Source organism: Strigops habroptila, chromosome Z (genome assembly GCF_004027225.2).
Source record: "Strigops habroptila isolate Jane chromosome Z, bStrHab1.2.pri, whole genome shotgun sequence".
Classification (NCBI taxonomy): Eukaryota; Metazoa; Chordata; class Aves; order Psittaciformes; family Psittacidae; genus Strigops; species Strigops habroptila.
In genome coordinates, this window is record NC_044302.2 from 22,713,624 (window position 1) to 22,725,334 (window position 11,711).

General features: G+C 34.9%; 1 protein-coding gene across 6 annotated transcripts in view; it reads left to right on the forward strand.

Moving 5' to 3' along the window:
- CHD1 (chromodomain helicase DNA binding protein 1) overlaps positions 1-10,460 on the forward strand; it is a 53,466-nt gene extending 43,006 nt beyond the window's left edge. For 5 of the 6 annotated variants that reach the window (XM_030511766.1, XM_030511764.2, XM_030511768.1 and 2 more), the window contains 9 exons: positions 319-441; positions 817-954; positions 3,136-3,399; positions 3,829-3,969; positions 6,204-6,382; positions 8,029-8,125; positions 8,332-8,389; positions 9,097-9,307; positions 9,506-10,460. In XM_030511766.1, coding sequence (XP_030367626.1) covers positions 319-441; positions 817-954; positions 3,136-3,399; positions 3,829-3,969; positions 6,204-6,382; positions 8,029-8,125; positions 8,332-8,389; positions 9,097-9,307; positions 9,506-9,869 — 1,575 coding nt within the window. In that variant the 3' untranslated portion in view covers positions 9,870-10,460. The remainder of the gene's footprint in view (positions 1-318; positions 442-816; positions 955-3,135; positions 3,400-3,828; positions 3,970-6,203; positions 6,383-8,028; positions 8,126-8,331; positions 8,390-9,096; positions 9,308-9,505) is intronic. The other variant, XR_003995028.2, reaches the window with a different exon arrangement.
- Positions 10,461-11,711: the final 1,251 nt, after the last annotated feature.

Genomic DNA, 11,711 nt, shown 5'->3' on the forward strand with positions numbered 1-11,711 from the left:
TTTCTTAAATAAGTTTCTTAATAAATTTCTTAATTAAACTATCAGAGTGGAAACAGAAATCTGAGGCTGGTTTCCTGACTTTGTTTTAAACTGGGAGGTAATTTCCAAGACTGCATTGGCTGTGTGATTGCAGAGAAATTAAAACCTTTAAAAAATTCTCCATTGCTTCAAACATGCTGGCATATTTGCCAAGCACAGTTGAAGAGGATTGTTTCCTAGCTTTTATGCAGCCTTTTCTGTTCTATGTGCTCCAGGGTAGCATCTTCCAAACCTGAAAATATGTACTCAAAGCTGTAATATTACCATTATTCTCCTCAGATTTTGCCTGATGATCCAGATAAGAAACCCCAGGCGAAGCAGTTACAGACCCGAGCAGACTACCTCATTAAGTTACTTAATAAAGACCTTGCAAGAAAGGAAGCACAAAGGCTTGCTGGTGCAGTAAGTAAAATTTGGCATTCATCAGTGAGATAATATGCTTATGGGCTTGTCAGCTGACCTTTTTTTAGTTCTGTACTTTGTGTAGTATTACTCTGCATTACAAATCGTATGTAATATAGAGTGTCATGTAATGACACCAACTCAAGAAATTAATTGCAGTTTCATACTGAATTTTTCTCTTACTATTCGTATGTATTCTCTACTGTTGCACTATGCTCTTTCTCCAGTCCTGAGAAGAGTGGTGGTCATGAGTGGCAATAAATCAAATTAAATGAACCCTCTATATGTTGTAAAAACAAATCTCTTTTTTTTTCTTGCAACTGTGGTGCAAAGATGCTTATCAGTTACATATTAAAGAGGCCAATTTGCATTCAGGGCAATTCAAAGAGAAGGAAAACAAGAACTAAGAAGAATAAAGTGATGAAGGCTGCAAAAATAAAAGAAGAAATAAAAAGCGATTCGTCACCACAACCCTCAGAAAAATCTGATGAAGATGATGATGAGGATAACAAGGTAAACATCTTTTCGTACGGCTATTCGGTTCTTCCTGCTAGGATTGATTTCTATTTTATGTTTTGTTTGGCTTAATAAAATTGAAGCACCTGAAAGTTATCCTTTTCCAGTGGCCAGTACAGCTAATGTTGCATCAGTGCAAGCACATGGAAGACTGTATCAATTTTAATCTAACAATAAGCCAGCAACTTAGGAATTACGAGTAATTTTCAAAATGATATTCTAAAAAAATGTTGTGCTGTAGCAAACCTAATGCAACACATAATTATAAAATGATGTGTTAAATGTGCTAAACAACTGATAGTGATTCTTCAGGTAAAGTTTTTTATTGAGGCTCAGGAAAAAAACGTCAAGCTCAATTAGAATGAGCACCATGAATAGATTATACTTCAACACTTGCATGTTAAAGCTTCTGTGTATGTCATGGCTTTCATTATCCAAAAAGACTATTTAGCCAACTATTTAATGTTGTAATGTTCTGTAGCTCCTGATGTTTCTTTAGGCCTCTACTTTTGTTGCATCTTTTTATTTCTAACACTTCTTACGCAGCAGTAACCACTACAGATGAAAATTTAAGTAAAGTTTGGGGTCATGTCACAGCTAATTTCATGACTTTGATAGTAGCTTAAATAAATCACTGCAAATCTATATGTGTCATTAAAATACTTCCTACTTGGTTTAAAATAAACTGAAGTGTCTCGCATAACCGTTTTAAACTATTACAAGTCATTGTAGTTGTCAACTCACTGTAGACATAGCGAATACATAGAAGACACACTGAATGCGTAGTTAAAACTGAGTCAGCCTTAGAGGAACCATGATACATCTATTAAAAAAAAATAGTAATTTTTAACTAAATCATTCCTGTATGTATTTAAACTGTACTATGGAGATTAAAATGTAAAGCTGGGGAAAAAAATTAAATCAATATAGAATGGCTTATGTTTATAGATACAGTAATTTGTCTGGAATAGAAATATAAATGTTGTCACATTCCCAGTAAATTAACATGGGCAACTGAATCGTAAAACTAAAGTAAATGCTCAGACTACTTAAAAAATGAGTGTTTGACTTCACTCAAAACAGTAGACATTGCTAGTCAGTTGATTGACTTATGTTTTGGGAAAGTGCCTAGAATGCTGTCCCCCTTTGTATATTTAATAACACACTAATATTTTCAGACACAGACTAACAATTGCACTTCTGAAAACTGGAGTATATGCAACAATGGGCTTCAGCCACGTAAACAGTTGGCTTTAGCTACGTAGCTACAATACTGTGTGCAATATTTAAAACTTAACTGTTTAACTGCTAGAATGTTCAGGAAACTCTTGAAGTCGTTGGATTTTTGCAGGGAAGTTTCCATGATACCTAAATACTGAAGTCTTGGTTGGGTTGATTACTCAATACTTAATCCAAGTAACTTGTTCGGATTCATGTATTAGGCATTCTTTAATCTGTTATTCTGCATTCTATATATGCCTTTCCAGGATGTACTCAAATAAATTCAAAGATCATAATGATTCTTGCTGCTGTACATAATACTTTTGTTGCTGTAGTATTTTTGTGTGTCTGAAAGGATTTGAGTTTCCGTGTCAGACCTTACAGGTGGATATTATAAAGACCAATGGAGCGATTCTTTGTTCACCTTCAGATAATTAAATGGGCCCCTGTCAGACTAATCTGTAACTAAGACTTTTTTTAAGCCTAGTAAAAAGAACACCTCTGGAAAAGAGAAAGCTGGGACTCTATTACTTCTGTGAATGCTTAATAATGGTAAAAAGTTGCTGGAACAAAGCTAACTAGAACAGAGGTCTTTTAACATCTGCATCACTTGAGTGTCCTGACCAATCAGCTCAGTTTTGTGAGACCTGCTTACTTAAAATTTACAGCTGTTCAGAGCCTAACGACCTTTTAGAGTGACAGAATTCTAAGTTAAATGTACATAATTTCTCACCTCCACTACCACGGCCAAATCAGTACTTGCTTTGTCACATCGAGGAAGTGAATGAGTAGTTCTCATCTTTGAAACTGCATTCAGTTCTATTTGGTAGCTGTTAAATCTATGTCCAAAAAGAAAAAAAAAATGCACGGATAAAAAATATGTTTTAATCTGATAGTTACGAAACTTTGTCTAGATAGGAACTTGGTTGATGTGACATATATGCTTGCATATTGCAGGATGAGATTGTTTCAATGAAACATCCACATAAAAAAATTAAAGCAGAAAAAGAAAATGAAGAAAAGCCTGAGCCAGATATTGGTATAAAGAAGGAAGCTGAAGAAAAAAGAGAGACAAAAGAAAAGGAAAATAAGAGGGATTTGAAAAGGGAGAAAAAAGAAAAAGAGGATAAAAAAGAGTTAAAAGAAAAAGATATTAAAGAAAAGAGAGAAAACAAAGTAAAAGAATCTACGCAGAAAGAAAAAGAAGTAAAGGAAGAGAAGGTAACTAGGTTTACGTATCTTGTATAGCACTAGAAAAGGCCACTAGGTTTATGTGAATGATTCTGAGATGAAAAAGTATTTTGGATTTTATCAGTTGTCATTTCATTGAAGTCTTTTACGTAATTTAAAGTTTTATTTTTACTACCTGAAACCATGATGACAGGCATTTGAAATGAAAAATTACGTCTTCAATAATAGCATATTTTATTTGGACTGAGAGTACACGTGTGTGCAAGAAATTATTTTATTCAATTTCCATTCTCCTTTCCATCCCACAAAGAAAGTAAAATGTACTGTCATTGAATGTCAGCATAGTTTTTATTCTTACTATTGAAGAGAATGCAGTAGTTATGGGGATTGTCCTATATTATAGGATAATTCCAGAGCCAAAATAAAATTTACTTAGATATTTGTATATCTTGTTCTTAGGTAAATGAAGTAAAGCCTGAAAATAAAGAAAAAACTAAAAAAACTCCATTGTTGGATACTCCAGTTCATATTACTGCAACTAGTGAACCAGTTCCTATATCAGAAGAATCTGAAGAACTAGATCAGAAAACATTTAGTGTGGTAAGTCCCTATTTGATAGGTTAGTGTTTATACTTTATAAGTGTATATGAGGACAATTTCTGGTGTTCTTGATTCTGTTATTGGGCACAGTAACAGAGGTGTTCTTTTGCTAGTATACTCTCATATCAATTAATGTTACTGATATTGGACAAAAATAATTTTTGTCTTCATTCCATCAGTTTACTGTATTTATTCAGCATTTATCCACTGGTCTGTCTGCTGAATAGATTTAGAATATAGACTTTAAAGGTATATCCTCAAGAATAACTTCTTGAGTTATTCTTTAAAGAGTAGACATCATTGACCTTCAGTTCAACTGCTAGAGTCTCTGGCTTTGCTGTATCATGTACACCTTTATTCTTTGTAAGCTAACGAGAAATTAAGTTTCAGCATTTCCCTCCAGAAGTATTGCAGACTTAAATTAGTAGACACAGGAAGGAACAAACGCTAAGGCCCATACAAATACGTTGCTGGAGTAATGTCTCTGACAACAAAATAATTTTGTTTAGTCACTACTTCTGACTAAGAACAGAATCAATATTAGAGGAAAAAAGGTATGTATGCACAGTTTGTGTAAATTTCATCGGTTGGCTGGGTCCTTTGGAAAGGTATTAATGAGTCACTTTGAGCAGCTATTCTCCTGTGGGTGTTATGTCATTCAAGATTTCAACAGTTGTTTGTTTTTGCCAGCCAGGTTTATTGGGGTTGTTGCAGGTGCTGGTTGTGACATTCAAGTGAGATCCTCTTGAGTATGGTAGTGACTGGTCTATGTATGGTTTTATTCTAAACATTTCAGGTAACTCAGCTGTGATTTCCAGGATGAGTCTCAAGTGATTCAGGTGGATATGTTTGTGTGGCTAAGTGACAGACAATCGCTTGATTTCCATGTACAGTTCTATTTTTCTGATCACTTCTATATTTAAGCAGTGCACTCTTCTAAAGTAAGCCATCTTCTGAAGGACAACTTAAAGCTCTGTCTAGTGCAATATGCAGTGCAGCTGCTTACTTACTTAGTGGCATGAGCTGGCAATGGAACAGCTTCCCTAGTTGTTCCTAGATGTTTGCATGGTAATGGTGATACTCAGCTTCATTCCGTTACAATCATTTGTCTTGTCTTTTTTTTGAAAAGTGTAGGTTGTTTTATCAGGGGTTTTGGGGGGGTTGTTTTTTGGTTTTTTTGGGGTTTGGTTTTGTGGGGTGGTTGGTTTTTTTTTTTTTTTTTGTATGTTTTGTTTTTGTGGGTTGTGGGTTTGTTTTTTTTATCTACAGGCTTCCTTTTATTTTTACTGGGAGTAATTCTAGGTTGGTTCTCTGTATACGAAAACATTTCTTTGTCAAGGCTTTTTTTTCTGGAATGTATGTTTATCATTATGCCATGGTAAAATGCAGTCTACTTAGCATATTTAACTACACTTTCAAATGCAAATTGCTGCTGTAGGTTATTCAGGTTTAACTGATTTGGCTCTTTGTGGCAAGGAGAATATGCATTTCTTCAGCTGTTCACCATACTATTATAGTTGGATGGTATTCCTAAGCAAATGTCTGTAATTTAAATTGTGCTAACTAGTTTTGTCTGAATTTATTATTAAAACATCTGAATCAAAGTGTGAAAATTCAGGAACTCACATATGACATATATCTGTATTGCCATCACTGTTGTTACTAATCTAGGCATACCCAAATTAGCTTTACTCTCGATAGCACAAGTTCTCCTAGAATCTGAATAGGACTGAGGTTTAAAAACTGCTCGGAGAAGCGATGTTGATCCTCTGCTGAATGCTAGGTTTAAGTTGCAGAAAGTATCTTTTTGAAATGTACTGAACACTCATATTTAATTTTGAGGTTGAGTTAGTATAGCTTTCAAGGTGCTAAAAAGTTTGTCTTGTCCTATATGCTTGTGCTGAAAGCTTTGATTGTAAAACCCAATCATAATGAGTCCTCTCCCTCAGGAAATCCCTTATATTAAATTAGTGATTTCTTACATCTTTGTTATCTGTATTTTATATAATTTAATGCTTTCATAGAGGGGTAAATTTCCAGGAGATTCAAAATACAACTTTTTCCAAAGGAAACCTGTAACAGATTTTGAAGAGCTGTGAGCAAGTCTTGTGTTTCATTTGGCTTGTAACAATACTGTCTTTGCCTGGGTATATATATATCACAGTAAAGGGTGGGTCATAGTTTAGAATTTTCTTTTCCTTTGAACTAATACATTACTTCTTTCCATTTTACAGTGCAAAGAAAGAATGAGGCCTGTCAAAGCAGCATTGAAACAGCTGGATAGACCAGAGAAGGGCCTTTCTGAAAGAGAGCAGCTGGAACATACTAGACAGTGTCTAATCAAAATTGGGGATCACATTACTGAATGTCTAAAGGAGTACACAAATCCTGAACAAATTAAACAGTGGAGAAAGTAAGTTATTCTCCGTGCTTTTTCCTGAAAAAGGAAAATCTGTAATTGGTTCTATTGGACAGAGTAGTTTTTAATTATTTCTCTCATTTCTTACTTTCTCTTTCTGGTATCTTTCTGATGTTTTAAATAGGAATCTATAAAAAGAAGATTATAGATGGTTCTGATTTTTAATGGATTGGCTTTTTCATACTGCATAGCAATGCATTTTGTCCAGTAGGTGGAGTCGTCTCATATCTTAAAACTGAAAGCAAATGCTTTAAAATTCCTGAGGCAAATTGAGCTTTGTATGATTTTGAGTTGCAGAGTTCTTTATTCTTTTAAAAATATACTCGAAAATTAAATTATATGTTAACTATGACTTGATGCTGGTTTTTATCATTATGTACTCAGATATATTTAAAAAATGAAAGTAGAGTTTGCATCTTTAGGAGGTGAAAAAAAAAAAGGAAAAGATTTTGGTTTGTAAACTTTTTCATTAAGTTCTTAATGCAGTTTGGGTTACTTTTGTCAGAATATGCACTTCAGTATTTTTATGGTTGAAAATACAGCCTGCACTTCCATATACAAAAGTCTGTTAAGTGTTTCATTTTCTTGGAAACTTCTGCTTCTGTAGAATGCGTCTGCTGGTTTTACTTGGTTTACTTCAAAATATTAAGGTGATCTGAGATATAAAACCCAGATCCATGTCTTACATTTCGGTAAATGTTACATTTTTTGAAGTGGAAAGTTAGAGCTATTCTTCTTTATAATGCCACAATGTTATATGTAGATTAATAAAATACATATTTCAGATATCTTTGATAACAAGTGTAGTTAAGATACTTAGCTTATATAAAGTTATACAGTTATCATTAGGCACACCATTGGCTGGTTGTCTGCTTCTGCAAACCTCTAGACTAAAATGTCAGTGTTATGGTGAAGGAGCAGGCTGTTGCTTCCTGAGCCTGCACACTTCAGATGCTTCTGAACACTAGGCTGTAGTCTCTTTTAAGCATTCCACCTGTAAATTTGAGTAAAAAAAAAAAAATCTAGACTTCAGGTCTGTTACCTGTAGAAGGAAATTATTGCTTTAGAGGTTTGGCATCGTGACGGCAAAAGACTTTATTTGTTCCTCTTTCACAGTTCTTCTTTCATTTCAAAGGTTTGACCAGCTTCTGGAATTCTGTGGAAAAATTCTCTCTGATATTTTCATGCAATAAGGCTTGTAGGTCATACGTCTTACACTGCAAGAGATTTCAATTTTGGAAGTATTTTTACTTACTTTACTTATTTTTATTTACTGAGCGATGAATACTCATTCAAACAACCTTGCAGAAGACATTCATAAATGGATAGCTACATTTTTAAGCAGCTTCACAAGTCATTCTAAACATGATTGTTATTAGTGCTACTTTCCATCCACTTTGCATTCTGAAGTATTTATGATAAATATTAAGTAGTGACAAATGTTAAGGGAGTTAATCTTTCAAATATTTCGAATACAGCTACGTAGTGTTCGCCGTGCAGCTAGGCAATACTGTGTAAATTTCAGTGTTTCTGGTTTGCTGAAGTACTGCTGTTCAGATAATTTCAGTTAAATCCATGTTCTGATGCATAATACAAGAAAAATGCATAAAAGAATTATATCTTCTTTTCTTCTTCCTCAGAAATTTGTGGATTTTTGTCTCTAAGTTTACAGAATTTGATGCCAGAAAGCTGCACAAACTGTATAAACATGCAATCAAAAAACGTCAAGAGTCTCAGGTAATATTTTCAAACCTTTTCTGAAAATTCAAGTATGTATTTTAAGTATTATAACACTTTTATTAGATTTTATAATGAACACAGAAATACCCTTTATCTAGCATTTATGTTTGCAGTAAAGTAGTCTCTTTCGTTAGGATATTTTTCTAATTAATTCAGATGAACTTTGGGATGTAGCAATGAGTTTTTGTACTTGTCTCTTTTAGCAACACAATGACCAGAATATTAGCAGCAATGTGAATACACATGTAATTAGAAATCCAGGTAAGAAACCTTAAGTATATTCTTGTGTTAGATATGTTAGTTTTCATGTTTATTTCATTTTACATGTTTCCTTGATCTGTCTCCCGCACTGGTAATACCATAGAGACAGGCTACTCAGCAAAACTTCACTAGTTGATGAAATACAGCAGAGTGCACACTGAAGCTGGTACTTACTGGTTTAAGTAGCAAGTTATTTCACCTTCATTTGAAAACAATTTGGAAACATTTTTCAGGTTTAAGTTTTTGATCCTACCATACATATTGCCAAAGATGTTAAACAATCAACATAATGTACTTCAGAAATACCACTGACAGTCTTTCACTTGCAAGCTCTACCTTTACAGCTTCTTCAGGCCATCCCTTCTTAGAGGGGAAGTTGCTATCGTTCTGTCTGAAATTGTTCTACTAAAGACACCTCTACTCACTGCTTGTCTGGACCACAGTTAGCTTCACAGACTGAATGGAGAGGTTGAAAATTTCAGTTTCCAAGTCCTACACATCTACATTCAAGCTTGCTTCCCTCTTACTTCTGAGGTTTCTTTCAGTTCACTTGCATTAGTGCATTTGTCTTTCAAGTATTTAGATTTTGTTTCTGTCAAATTATGTCAGTTTTATACTGCTTTATATCTGACCGGTAGAAGTGCTGTTTGAATTAGGTGAAGAAAAGACTTTATGAGACTACTTGTAACCTCTGCTTTGTTAAACAGATGTGGAAAGACTGAAGGAGAATACAAACCATGATGACAGTAGCAGGGACAGTTACTCTTCTGATAGACATTTGTCACAATACCACGATCATCATAAAGATAGGCATCAGGGAGATGCTTACAAGAAAAGTGACTCTAGGAAAAGGCCCTATTCAGCCTTCAGCAATGGAAAAGATCACAGAGACTGGGATCACTACAAACAAGACAGCAGGTGAGTTCAGCAATTTTAAAATCTGTTCAGAATTCCCTTCCTGGTTTTGTAGTATGCTTGTAGCAAGCACCAAAACATCTTTTTTTGAGTAATGCAAAATCGCAACAATATTTCTCTAATGCAGTTCTGTTGATCTGACAGAATTGTGGCTTTTAATGTGTGTTTAGTAACACTAATACAAATAATTTCTATTTTTAGATACTACAGTGACAGTAAACATAGAAAGTTAGATGACTACAGAAGCAGAGACCACAGGTCAAACCTGGAAGGAAGTTTAAAAGAAAGCCGGGCTCATTTGGATCACCGTTCCCATTCAGACCACAGGATATATTCAGATCACCGTTCAACTTCAGAGTACAGCCATCATAAGTCTCCTAGAGATTATAGATACCACTCAGACTGGCAAATGGACCACAGAGCATCTGGTAGTGGCCCAAGGTCACCATTAGATCAGAGGTCTCCTTATGGTTCAAGATCTCCCCTAGGACACAGATCTCCATTTGAACACTCATCAGATCATAAAAGTACACCTGAACATACATGGAGTAGCCGGAAAACATAACAAAGACTGACATTCTCTGGACGTTTTAGCCATATCCAGTAAACTAACACAGTAATTGCCTTACATGACTTGAAAGATAGGGACTGGATATTCTATCAGTAGCAGTATTGTTACTTCTTTCCAGGATGCAAGGTCTATTATCCCAACAGAAGAAAAATATTTTTGTATTTAAAGTTTATGCTGCACTGTGCTGCAAATGCTGGGGCACTCTTTTTTTAAGAAAAGATAGATGTTTACTTTTACAGGGACCTCAACACTGCCCCTTTCAGACTGGATCTTACTATAAAACTCTTCATGTCAAAGTGGTTTTAGGCTGAACACATTTTAAATTATGTTTGTAAATGAACTTTTAAACCCTGACCTGCACTCATGTTTCAGGAAGGAACGGGGAGTTTATTTTCTTTTGTTTTGTAGCAATGAACTCTCAAGGACTTTGTTCACTTTCCAAAGCTACTTGTTTACATTATACACTGCGACCACCTTGCCACTTTTCATCACAAGCTTGAATATTTAAATTCTGTACCTGTAAAATAGTCAGGATTTCTCCTGTTTGTGATCAGTTATAATGCCTTTTTACAAAACAAAAAATAATAATAATAAAAAACAAAACACAAACAAATGGCTGTAAATTATTGTAAATTCATTAAATGAGCTTTTTTCCCTCTCAGGCTTTTTTTGACTGTTCCTTTCCCCACCAACTCAGGCCTTCTTGTTACAAGTATGAAACAAAATCAGTGTACTTACATGTTCTAATAAAGTATCTTGATGGAATCACTGTTCAGAATGTAAAAATTGGGAAAGGGAACATATTATTCTGTTTTAATGCTCCTTTTTTATTGGATACTTTAAACACATGTTTTGGGGTTTTTTTGTTTGTGGTGGTGGGGGTTTTTGTTGCTGTTTGATTGGAGTTTTTTTATTTTATTTTCCTATTAAGCTGTCAGTGTTGTGATTGTAATGAAATGGTAAGAAACATCCAGCTAAACTGTGCTCTGGAAAGCTTTTCAGGTGCACTGGTTTTGAAGGAGGAGTGTTAAATATCTGAACGCTTCAGAACCTAAGTCAGCCAAAATCTCTTGTAAATCCATTTGTGTTCCTCTTCAACATGGGCAATAATGTCAAATGTGCTATGCAGCCAATTAATATTTTAGAAGATTTGAATGACTTTATTGACAGAATTGTTACAATGCACACTGATTGTATATAGATAACTTCTGTCTGACAAATTAAATTTAAACTAAAAGGATATGTGGGCTCTTGTAGTAGTTTTCTGCTGTTTTTCTCTACAGCGTTACTTTTTCTCAGGTTTACCCTTAAAAACATGAGGCTCTAAAGTACTAAATTTTAATACGCAATGTGATAATTAGGGAAGATACCTAGCCTGGCATTGTTTAGTTGGAACTGTATCTGTTGCTCCAGTTTTTCTCTGCTCTTGCAGTGTTGTGCACTTTTTCTAATTGAACAGGTTTGTATGAAAGCATTCATGTAGAACCAAAATGTCCTGGTTTCAGCTGAGACACAGTTATTTTCGTAGTATCTGGTGCAGTGCTATGCTTTGGCTTTAGTCTGAGAACAATGCTGATAACACACTAGTGTTTCAGTTGTTGCTCAGCAGCATTTGCCCTGATCAAGGACTTTTCAGTCTCATGCTCTGCCAGTGAGGAGGGACACAAGAAGCTGTGAGGGAGCAGAGATGGGACACCTCACCCAAACTGACCAAAGGGGTATTCCATACCACAGCATGTCATGCCCAGTATATAAACTGGGGAGAGTTACCTGGAAGGGACCGATAACTGCTTGGGTCGGGTGGGGTATTGATCAGCGGGTGCTAGGCAATTGCAT